The 12,457-nt window shown below is 42.2% G+C and overlaps 1 protein-coding gene across 1 annotated transcript in view; it reads left to right on the plus strand.

The window, feature by feature from the left end:
* ddx41 (DEAD-box helicase 41) overlaps window positions 1-7,951 on the plus strand; it is a 50,891-nt gene extending 42,940 nt beyond the window's left edge. The window contains exons 15-17 of the mRNA XM_073026708.1: window positions 2,130-2,201; window positions 3,501-3,611; window positions 6,924-7,951. Coding sequence (XP_072882809.1) covers window positions 2,130-2,201; window positions 3,501-3,611; window positions 6,924-7,060 — 320 coding nt within the window. The 3' untranslated portion in view covers window positions 7,061-7,951. The remainder of the gene's footprint in view (window positions 1-2,129; window positions 2,202-3,500; window positions 3,612-6,923) is intronic.
* The last annotated feature ends 4,506 nt before the right edge of the window (window positions 7,952-12,457 follow it).

Here is a 12,457-nt window from a genome sequence, read left to right on the forward strand (position 1 = left end):
GTGACCATTTGTCAGGTGGTGTGCCATTCTCAAACCACGTGGCATTAAAGATGAGCCACCCACAATGTGGCACTGTGTAGCAAAGGACTGCCCATGGGAAACAAGAAGCTACTACATTTCAGGGATACAGTCAGGCAGCTGTGAAGCTGCTAACGTGTGGGTCTCATGGCCTAAAGTAAAGGATATCATTGGCATCAGGATGTTGAGCAATGTGACAAGGATAGGTTGTCCACTCCTTCCCCATGAAACTCCTCTGGAATCCTTTAACAGATGGTAATGCTCTCCCCTCCCCCCCCCCCCCCCCCCCCCACCCGTTTTGCTGCTTAACACTAAGAATGTAAGAAATGGGTTAAGTAGGCCATTCCTCCCCTCAAGCCTGCTCCTTTCAGTGGCTGATCTTTTACCTTGTTGGCATTTCCTGCATTTACTCTATATCCCATAGAACCATAGAACATTACAGCACAGAAACAGCCTTCTTGGCTGTGCCAAACCATTTTTCTGCCTAGTCCCACTGACCCGCACCTGGACCATATCCCTCCATATACCTCTCATTCATGTACCTGTCCAAGTTTTTCTTAAATGTTAAAAGTGAGCCTGCATTTACCACTTCATCTGGCAGCTCATTCCACACTCCCACCACTCTCTGTGAAGCCCCCCCCACCAATGTTCCCTTTAGACTTTTCCCCCTTCACCCTTAACCCATGTCCTCTGGTTTTTTTCTCCCCCAGTCTCGGTGGAAAAAGCCTGCTTGCATTCACTCTATCTATACCCATCATAATTTTATATACCTCTATCAAATATCCCCTCATTCTTCTACGCTGCAGGGAATAAAGTCCTAACCTATTCAACCTTTCTCTATAACTCAGTTTCTCAAGTCCCGGCAACATCCTTGTAAACCTTCTCTGCACTCTTTCAACCTTATTAATATCCTTCCTATAATTTGGTGACCAAAACTGCACACAATACTCTAAATTGGGCCTCACCAATGCCTTATACAACCTCACCATAACATTCCAACTCTTAAACTCAATACTTTGATTTATAAAGGCCAATGTACCAAAAGCTCTCTTTACTACCCTATCTACCTGTGATGCCACTTATAGGGAATTTTGTATCTGTATTCCTAGATCCCTCTGTTCTACTGGACTCCTCAGTGTCCTATCATTTACCTTGTATGTTCTACCTTGGTTTGTCCTTCCAAAGTGCAATACCTCACACTTGTCTGTATTAAACTCCATCTGCCATTTTTCAGCCCAGTTTTCCAGCTGGTCCAAATCCCTTTGCAAGTTTTGAAAACCTTTCTCACTATCCACTACACCTCCAATCTTTGTATCATCAGCAAATTTGCTGATCCAATTTACCACATTATCATCCAGATCATTGATATAGATGACAAATAACAATGGACCCAGCACTGATCCCTGTGGCACACCACTAGTCACAGGCCTCCACTCAGAGAAGCAATCCTCCACTACCACTCTCTGACTACTCCCATTGAGCCAATGTCTAATCCAGTTTACTACCTCACCATGTATACCTAGCGACTGAATCTTCCTAACTAACCTCCCACGCAGGACCTTGTCAAAGGCCTTACTGAAGTCCCTTTGATTCTTTTAATGTCCAAACACTGATTAGTCTGTTGTGTGTATACCCAGTGGGACTCAGGACTGAAGACTTCATTGCTCTCTAGGGTGGAGAATTCCAAAGATTCACAAACACTCTGAATGAAGAAATTTCTTCCCATCTCTGTTCTGAATGACTGCCCCTTATCTTGAGACAAAGACCCCGGTTCTAGACATGCATGCATTTTGGCTGTTACTTGGTTGTGTTCCATGATACAGGAATTGCAGGCTACCTATAAGAAACCTCCTGTTATTCCCTTTTTAGGTATATTTATTAATATCCTATCCACTGAAATTATCCACTTTTACTTGTTACTTTTCCTCCCTAGTTTAAACTGTTGGTCCTGGAGAATAGCACCTCATTCTCCCTCAGTGGTGTTTCAAACTCTGTCCTTTACGTTTCCACATGTCAATGTATTCTGTAGTGTAATGGTTTCTGACATGTTCAGCTGTTGTCAGTCTAGCCCTCTTTCGGGAATTTAATCTAAATACTTTCCCAATATTCAGTTCACAGGATTGGACGTACTGGGAGATCAGGGAAAACTGGGATAGCAACAACTTTTATCAACAAAGCTTGTGGTAAGTGATGACTCTGACTATTAGTCCCCAACAGAAGTAAGGAAACATATTTGGCATCCATAACAAACCAAGGGATTGATGACTGGGGATCCTCTCCTGTTCCGGTATAATTCTGGACAAAAATAAGTTTTACATTGTGCAGTTGTTGGAAATGGGTGAACACAGCACTTGGATGTCACCCAATATTTAACTATTCTGAGGAAAAATGTAAATATGTTTTACTTGAATTGCTGATTCATCCTTCAGGATGAGCTTGGCCAAGGTGATGGGAAGGAGTACTGGATTCTATCTATCATCTTCTGTACTGCTGACAAGGGTAGAGCTTTTGTTTATTGGTCATACCCATCTTGAGCACCAGCTCTCTTATGCCACCTCGTACCTCTCCTTTCGACTGTGATTTCATTGCAGAGCTGGAAATCTTCCAACCATGGCCTTTGACTTCACATTGTCCTTATAGATGTACAGTTCCTCTGTACCAGCCCTCCCCCCCCCCCCCCCCCCCCCCACACCGCAGCAAGATATCCTGGGGCTCTTCACTTCCTCGGAGCAGAAGACTTCCTCTACCGCCGACCTCCCTTGCTTCACTGAAGTTGTCCTCACATTGAACATCCACTGACTTCTTCCAACACAAAGTGTAGAGTTGGAAACCTGTATTTATCCAAACTATACCAATCTCTTTGTGGGATATGGTTTTAGTCCTACTCAGGACTCTATATACACACATCACTTCTTCCTTGTGCCCTGAACTCATCAGTCTCCACCCTGCATGAACTTTACTCTGTCCATGTCTGATCTTTCCCTTCCTGTTTCCTGATTTATGTTTCTCCAACACTAGATAGGTTATAACCATCAAAAGCCACATATTCTCACAGCTATCTTGATTATCCCCTCCCTGCCTCCTATTCCATTCTAGTTTCTCCAGCTCCATTCTACCACTGTTAATGGCAACACTTACCACAGCAATGTGTCTTACTTCTCCATGAACTATGCTTTCTCCTTCCTTATAGTTCACAGGACACACAACTGCACTGACTTCCTTTTATTTCTGCCTTTGGTTATGTTGCAAGGAATATAATAAATTTGGTAAACCAAGGTGATTGCCCCATTGACAAGAATTACCCAGCAGAGCAAAATGAATGTTTAATATCTAAAAGCCAGTGGGCAATAATAGTTGCTTTGTTCTTTTGATGTAAAGGTCATTCAGTTTCCAAACCTTTATATGAATTTGATGTCCAATATGTTAAATTTAAGTAATATATTCTTAAAATACAGATTTTTGTTTGTTAATGTGTGTTTCAGACGAGTCAGTTCTAATGGATCTAAAGGCCCTGTTACTGGAAGCTAAACAAAAGGTCCCACCTGTTCTGCAGGTGCTTCAGACAGGAGATGAAACCATGCTGGATATCGGAGGTATGTTGGCTTATCACTGGCAAATAGCAGCTGGTTTAACCTCTCCACCTAACATTGAAATGTTGGAGTGGAAAGTCTTGCATTAGAGCATCAGACTAGGAAACTCAAACTTCTGTTAGGCAGTGTTGGGAAACAGCAATTGTTCTGCATAAGGGGTATCCCAGGGAGATTTGGCTTTAACTTTTGTATATTGAGCAGTACTGAAAGCAGTTCCAGTTACACTTGGAAAGAGTGATCTGAAAAAATTCTTGAAAATTTAATATAAAATTATGGTCTATTGCCTCAACTCACCATGTTGTATGAGGGGACAGCCGGACGACCTTTAAAGCTGGATGTTATGCAGGAACCTGTTTGTTTCCATTTTGTCTTTCTGCCAACCTTAGTACAGAGAGTACCTGCATGGTGTGCAAGAGCAGCAATTACAGTAGAGTAGTGAGGCAGTATTAAAGTATTCCCTCAACACTGGGCAAGCATGAAACTGCACTTCTGCCACTATATACTGTAGGTTTCATGGGATAAACTGCACCCGTACTTATGAGGAGTTGATGGACTGCTTTCCGCATGTACACAGGATGGGTTGATGGGGTAGGCTCTCAGGTTCAGTGAGATGCAGTGAGAAGTGAATTCCTCCCAGGTTTGATGAATTATAGAATGGTTGTAGTATGGAAGGAGGCCATCGGCCAGTTCCACATGAGATCAATCCAGTCAGTCCTGCTGCCTTGCTCACCCCAGTCAGCAGATCCTTTTCATTAAATCACTTATCCAACTTGCCAATTAACTCTAATTACAATCAACTTGCCTCCAATCCTCCACCTGGCCTTGCCTTCCAGATCCTATCCTTGTGTATAACAAAAAATAATCCTTGTCTTGTTTTTGGTTCTTTTCAAATTCAGCAGGAAATGTTTCTTTCCATCTACTTTGTACGCTTCATAATTTTAGTTAGCTGATCAGATCTCCTCTCAGTCTTCACTATGCCATCAAGAACATCAGCTTCTCAAGTGTATCCACTTAATGAATGCCACATTCCTGGATTCATTTTGATAAATCTCTACACCCTCTCCAAAAACCATCACAATTTTACTAAGGTGCAGTGCCCAGAGCTGGATATTGTACACCAGCTGTGGCTGAGCCAGTGTTTCATACAATTTATGACTTATTTGCTTTAAAATAAAACCCAGTATTCCTGTTTTTTAACCATTTTCTCAACTCACCCTACCACTGTGAACAAACTGATCCCTTTGTTCTGCTTTCAGAATGGTGTCCTTTAGTTTATATTGCCTTTCCCGTTCAGCTTGCAGCAGTTCCATTACGCCGTCCACCTGTCCATTACGCCGTCCACCTGTCCATTACGCCGTCCACCTGTCCATTACGCCATCCACCTGTCCATTAAACCATCCTGTCATCTGAAGCCTGTTACTCACTCCACCTTTGTGTTCCATCATCAGCACTTTTGGAAATTGTGCTCTGTACACATGTATTTTCAGATCATTAGTGTACAAGATCACTCACAGGGGTACATTTGATTCCATCTGCCTGCACAAGGGCTGCGTCTACTTGAGTATTTACATTTCTTCTAAAATTACCACAACTCTCTCTCTCTCCCCTCAATGAGAGATGATGGTGGATTCTAACAAACTTGAGTTTTTAAAAGTTATATCTTAAATCTATGTATATTCATAAGCTAATAAATAGAATGAAAGTAGGTTTCTGCCTCTTGTTCTTATTGCACCATTCCATGGCTAATTGTTTATTCAGCTGTCTGTTTCAGCATTTCCCTCACGCCTCTCAATACATAAAGATCTGTTGATCTCAGTCTCGAACATAGTGAGCAGTTTAACCTCTACATCATTCTTATCAGAATCAGGTTTATTATCACCGGCATGTGACGTGAAATTTGTTAACTTAGCAGCAGCAGTTCAATGCAATACCTAATCTAGAAGGAAAAAATAATAAATAAATAAATAAGTAAATCTTACTCAGTTAATGTTATACGGTATATGTATATTAAATAGATTAAAAATCATGCAAAAACATGAATATTATATATTTAAAAAAGAGTGACTTAGTGTCCAAGGGTTCAATGTCCATTTAGAAATCGGATGGCAGAGGGGAAGAAGCTGTTCCTGAATCACTGAGTGTGTGCCTTCAGACTTTGGTACCTCTTACCTAATGGTAACAATTAGAAAAGGGCATGCCCTGGGTGCTGGAGGTCCTTAATAATGGATGCTGCCTTTCTGAGACACCGCTCCTTGAAGATGTCCTGAGTACTTTGTAGGCTAGTACCCAAGATGGAGCCGACTAAATCTACATCCCTCTGCAGCTTCTTTTGGTCCTATGCAGTAGCCCCCTCCCCCATACCAGACAGTGATGCAGACTGTCAGAATACTTGTCAGATAATTTCAAAAGTTCAATACCCTCGGGTAAAGAAATTTCTTCCCTTTTCCCTTTCCAACCTAAGCAACAGAACCCCCCACCCCACCCCCATATTAAGACTGATTCCTGATTGTAAATTCACTAGTCAAGAAGAATGTCATTTTAGATTCATTTCCGTGCCCCATACATTCCAATGAGATCTCCCCCTTCATCCTAAATTATAACCATTATAAGTTTTGAACTGTCCACCACTCTCAGGCGAACCTGCCATCCCAGCACTCAGTCCAGGGACATTCACTATTTTTCCTTTATCACAATTTATGCTTCCTTGGGTAGGGAGACCAGACCAGTAGATAATACTCCAGTCGCTGTTTACCATGGCCCTAAATAATTGGAGCAGGATGTTATTATTATCTACTGAAATCCTCTCGCAGTAAAGGATTTGCACAGGTTGCCTTCCTAATTGCTTGCTGTAGCTACCTATTAACTTTCAGTGAGTTGAAAACCCATGTCCTCTGTACATCAATTAATCACTCCTCATTTAAGAAATACATTGCTTTTTAAAATTTATCTTGGCATGGATGACCTCACTTTTTTTTCCATGTCAAATTGTGTCTGCTACTACTGTTTGGAGACATGAGACTGCAGATGCTGGGGTCGAGCAGCTGGAGGAATCTAAATGTAATTTAGAAATCTCCCTCTCTCTCCCTTTCCTGCATCCCCCATGCCATTCTCCCCACACCTTGCCTCCCATCCATTTACACTGAGACTGCTTAACAGATCCGGTGGATGAACCTCACCATTGTTGCAGGGCTGGGAGAAGGATCTGGCTGTTGTAACTGCTCACATCATTTAAGTTTGCTGACAAGCAGGAGCCAAAGCTGTGAGAGGCTCAGTGGCTGTGGAGTTTACCTTGTGTGTAATTGTGCTTCACTGCAGATGAACGAGGCTGTACTTTTTGTGGTGGTTTGGGACATCGTATCACAGTCTGTCCAAAACTCGAGGCCATGCAGACGAAGCAGGTCAGCAACATCGGCCGCAAGGACTATCTCGCTCACAGCTCGATGGACTTCTAACCTCTGCCAGCTAAGGTGCAGCTTGTGGCTCAAGGATCCGAACAGTTCATCACCTAGAGACTGGGGCTGATCTGCAGTACTGTGACCAGCTTCATGATCAGCCCTGTTGTGCCTCAAAGCAGATTTATCTGGAGACAGCGAAAGTGAACAGTTTGGTCCGCCCTTCGTGGCTATTGTACAGAAATGAATATTAAACTAAGCATCATTTAATGTCTATCTACATTGTGATACGGACTTTAATGAGTGGAGCGGCTCTCCTACAGCCCTCGTTAACTTGAAGGATGTTGTTGGTTTGGTGACTACCCGAGCCAATATGTACATATATGTGAAAATAAATGTTGTTTTGAAATAATCTGTTCAGAATCTCCCCATCCTCCTATCTGTCGCCTTCTCGAGCAGTCTAAGCCCTGGCTGCTGCTTTCCAATGCAGGCTTTCTTTGCTTCCACATTCTTGTCCAATAGAGTGGAGGATCTCTTATTCTCATTCTTTCCCTTAGCCCACCAAGCCGAAGTTTCCGTTCCATTGCTTCCATCATTTACCTCTTTATGTCCTCTTCTTGGAAGGTTATACAGAACAAGAGGTGAGATAGTGTCCCTTAATTTTAATTTACCTTGTTAGCAACACAACCTCATACACCAATCCAGGGGTGACAACAATCTCACATTTGCCCTGTAAGTTATGAAAAGGAAGGTATTGAAAGTTACTTCATCTTCCATCTTGGCACACAAAGTCTTAATGGCTACCAAGTACAGAGCATTGTGCACATTTACCAAGGTCTCATCATGAAGCTTTATTGTTGGAGGATTGAGGGTGTGGCGCTGTATGTCTGGAGCAGTTCATTGTAGATCTTTGTGTTGAGAATAAAGTTCAACTTCTTGCACACTTATTAATTTGGAGTTCGGGCTCTGAATGTGTACAATTAGAAGATTCATCTGCACACTATACTGTACGTTGTTGACTGAAAGATTACAGGAATATTGAAGCGATGGCACACCAGCGGTTGACCCCAGTCTCACTGGAATTGGGTCTTTTACAGACCGGTTGGTTGGGATTATCTATAGCAGTGGAGATCATGTCCATTGTGGATGTAATTCACACTCCAATTCATGGAGTGAATTCCCTATTAGGAGGAGCTGATTGAGGAGGATCCTGCCAATGACTTTCCTGTAGCTAACAGCAGAGAAAATGCCGAAGCTATTACAATCCTAAAGGGTCTCACGATTACCATGAGGTGTGCTATGTATATTCTTCCTTGTGCACATAGGAAATAAAGTTTTAGATTTGTGACTGGAATTCCTCTCTTCTAAGTCCATATAACCATTGCAGCATGGAAACAGGCCATCTTGGCCCTTCTAGTCCATGCCGAACGCTTACTCTCACCTAGTCCCACCAACCTACACTCAGCCCATAACCCTCCATTCCTTTCCTGTCTATATACCTCTCCAATTTTATTTTCAAATGACAGATGAACTAAGTAAGAGTGCTATCTGCTCTTGAGGCCCTATTGACTTTCAGGTCAGGCAGCATTTATGGAGGGAAGCGGACAGTCATTGTTTTGAGTCAAGAAACTTCATCTGCATGTTAAGATAGAAGGGTAACATGTATAAAGAAGTGGAGCAAGAGCTGACGGACAATAGGTAGGTCCAGGTAGATGGGGGAGGGGAGAGTCAGTGCAGAAATTTCTCTTCAGTTTTAAAAAGACGTTCTTCATTCTGAGGTTGTGCTCTTGGATTTGTGCACTTTACACAGTCCTGTGTAGGTCTGTAGTCTAGTGTAGCTTTCTCTTTTTTATGTAGTTCAGTCTAGTTTTTGTACTGTGTCATGTAACACCATGGTCCTGAAAAATGTCTCATTTTTACTATGTACTGTACCAGCAGTTATGGTCAAAATGACAGTAAAAGTGACGACTTGAAAAGCTCAGTGGGTCAGGCAGCATCTGTAGAGGGAAATGGACAGTCAATGTTTCAGATCAAGAACCTTTATCTGAACCAAAACGTCAACTGTCCCTCCACAGACCTGATTGACCTGTTCCCACTAGACTCTGCTGCATCCTCCCCGTGTTCAGTCTGTCATGGCTTTAAAGGAACTACTGAGAACATTGACATGCAGGTACTGTATAAGCAAAAATATTATTATTAGGATTTCTTTTTCTTTTCAAATCTTTTTATTAATTTTAAGAAAAACATAAGTAAAATATAAGTACAAAACATTTGAGAGTACACAATTAATAGATTAATTAACAATCAGATATGTATTAATCAATATATAAAGTCTCCCAAACTCATAGTATTAATGTAAAGGAATTAAGAAAAAGCGAAAAAGGAGAAAAAAAAACCCTCCCCCAAAAAAACAAAGAATTAAAAAAAAAACTAATTAAAAAAAACTAACCAACATGGGCAATTGCATAATGTTAAATACATACAGTAGTGCCGATGACTCCGAACCTCCATCCACACAATTCAGGATAGTAACAATAAGGTTCAGGATCAGACCATTTAATTCATATGAAAATGTTGAATAAATGGTCTCCAAGTTTCCTCAAATTTAACTGAAGAATCAAAAACCACACTTCTAATTTTTTCTAAACTCAAACAGGAAATAGTTTGAGAAAACCACTGAAATACAGTTGGAGGGTTAATTTCTTTCCAATTCAGTAAAATAGATCTTCTAGCCATTAATGTAACAAATGCAATCATTCGTTGGGATGAAGCGGATAAACGCTTATTATCTATCATTGGTAGACCAAAAATTGCGGTAAAAGGATGTGGTTGGAAATTAATATTTAAAACTCTTGAAATAATATTAAAAATATCTTTCCAATAGTTTTGTAAACAAGGACAAGACCAAAACATATGGGTCAATGAAGCAACATCAGAATGACATCTATCACAGGTTGGATTAACATAAGAATAAAATCGAGCAAGTTTATCTTTAGACGTGAGCTCTGTAGGTCACATTTCAGGCAGAGAGTTCCAGAACACAGACACACACACACACAGTCTCTCTCTCACTCTGGGTGAAAACATTTTTTTCATTTCTGCTCTAATACCATCACTGTAAATCTCCACCCCTGAGTTTCAACCCCTCTCTTAGAGAAATAAATCCTTCCTGTTAACTCATCTAGGCTCCTCATAACTTTATACCTCTCAGTTAAGTCCCCCCAGTGTCCCAAAGAAAACAATCCAAGCTCTCCAGTCTTTCCTTACAGCCATGGTTTTCTTGTCACTTCCTCATAGATCTTTTCCGCATCCTCCATTGTACAATCACATCAGTAGTTTAATGTGAAGACCAGACTTCCACATGATGCTCAGGCTGTGGTCCAATCGTGTGTGCAGTTCTAACATTATCTTTCTGTTCCTGTATTCTGTGCCGTACTGAACCTTGTATGTTTATATCCTGCTATCTTTCAAAATTGGTGGATGTATATCCTACGATATCTCTTTGTCCACACCTCTCTACACGTTTCCATTTACGACACATCCCCTTGCTTCTTTGCACTTCACCGATTTGTCTACAGTGGACACAGTCTCATTAGTTCAAATGCTGGTGGAACTCAGTAGATGAAGCAGCATCTAGAGAGAGGAATGAATAGTTAATGTCCATTACTCTCCATAGCTGCTGCCTGACCTGCCGAGTTCCTCCAGCATTTTGTGTTTGTTCCTCTGGATTTCTCTTGTTTAACCCAGATCTCCTCTCTGCTTTGGAACTGCAAGACAGGTACTGCTGCCACTGAGGTCATGTCAGCTCTGGCAGAGTTTGCAGCCATTCCTTCCTACAAAGTGAAACTTAACATCACGAACGGCAGTGATGATTCACTCCCAGATGAGCTCAATGCCTTTTACGCTTGCTTTAAAAGGGAGAAGTAAACTACATCATTGCAAATCCCTGCAGTATCTGGTGACCCTGTGGTCTCTGTCTTGGAGGTTGACATCAGAACTTCTTTCAAGAGAGCGAACCCTCACAAGGCCCTTGTGGTGGACTTAGAAAGGTTCTGAAAACGTGTGCCAACTAACTGGCAGGAGTGTTCAAGGACACTGTTACAGCTGAGATACTCACCAGCTTCAAAGGGGCAACAATCATACCAGTGCCCAAGAAGAGCAGGGCTCAATGACTATCACTCACATCTACTGTGATGGAGTGCTTTGAGAAGGTGGTCGTGACCAGAACCAACCCCTGGCTGGGCTCACTGCAATTTGTCTCTCGCCACAATAGGTCTACAGCAGATGCAATCTCACTGGTTCTCCACTTAGTCTTGGATTTACTGGACAACAGTAATACTTACGTCAGGCTGCTGTTCATTCACCACAACTAAACCCTCAGTTCTAATCAAAAAGCTCCAAAACCTGGGCCCCTGTACCTCCCTCTACAACATTTCCTTAACTTTCTGACTGACCACAGTCAGTGTGGATCACCTTGCTAACACTGGCACAACTCAAGGAAGCAAATTTGGCCCACTGCCTTACTCTCTCTACACCCTCAACTGTGTGACTACGCACAATTTAAGTACCATCTATAAATTTGCCAACTACGCAACTATTGTTGGTGACGAGTAGACGTACAGGAGTGGATAGATCAGCTGGCTGTGATGTGGCCCCAATAACTTTGCACTCAACATTAGTAAGACCAAAGAATTGATCGTGGACTCAGGAAAGGTAAGTTGTGGGAACACATATCAGTCCTCGTAAAGGGATCAGCAACATAAAGGGAGAGCAGCTTCAGGTTCCAGGGCGTCAATATCTCTCGAGTCTATCCTGGGCCCAACATATTGATACAGTTACAAAAAAGGCACAACAGTGGTTATATTTCACCAGGAGTTTGAGAATTGTTATGTTACCAAAGACACTAGTAAATTTTGACAGATGCACCGTGGAGAGCATTCTAACTGGTTGCATGGAAGGGCTGCTGCACAGGATCGGAATAAGCTGCAAGAAGTTGTAAACTCATCTCTGTCAATGCACTAACCTACCTTGCAGCAAGGACGCCTTCAAGGCGGCATCCATCATTGAGGACCCCCATCGCCCAGGACATGCCCTCTTATTGCTACCATCGAGCAGGTACAGGAGGCTGAGGACACACACTCAATGTTTCAGGAACAGATTCTCCCCCTCCACCATCAGATTTCCGAATGGACAACGAATTCATGAACACTTTCTCGGTATTTTCCCTTTTTTTTGTACTTATTGTAATTTATAGTTTTATTATTATGTATTGCTGCTGCAAAACAACAAGACGGTGATATTAAACCTGATTCTGCATCGCCCCGCACCTCCCTGTTGATTTTGCAGACTTGCATGATGAATTGCATTGGTTTCACTGCCGACGCGCCATTGCAAGGAAGCCGAACCCTGCCTTCGCTATCAGCCGGTCGCTCTTCGTGACGTCACCGCCACGCGTCC

Source organism: Hemitrygon akajei, chromosome 22 (genome assembly GCF_048418815.1).
Source record: "Hemitrygon akajei chromosome 22, sHemAka1.3, whole genome shotgun sequence".
NCBI classification, from domain to species: Eukaryota; Metazoa; Chordata; class Chondrichthyes; order Myliobatiformes; family Dasyatidae; genus Hemitrygon; species Hemitrygon akajei.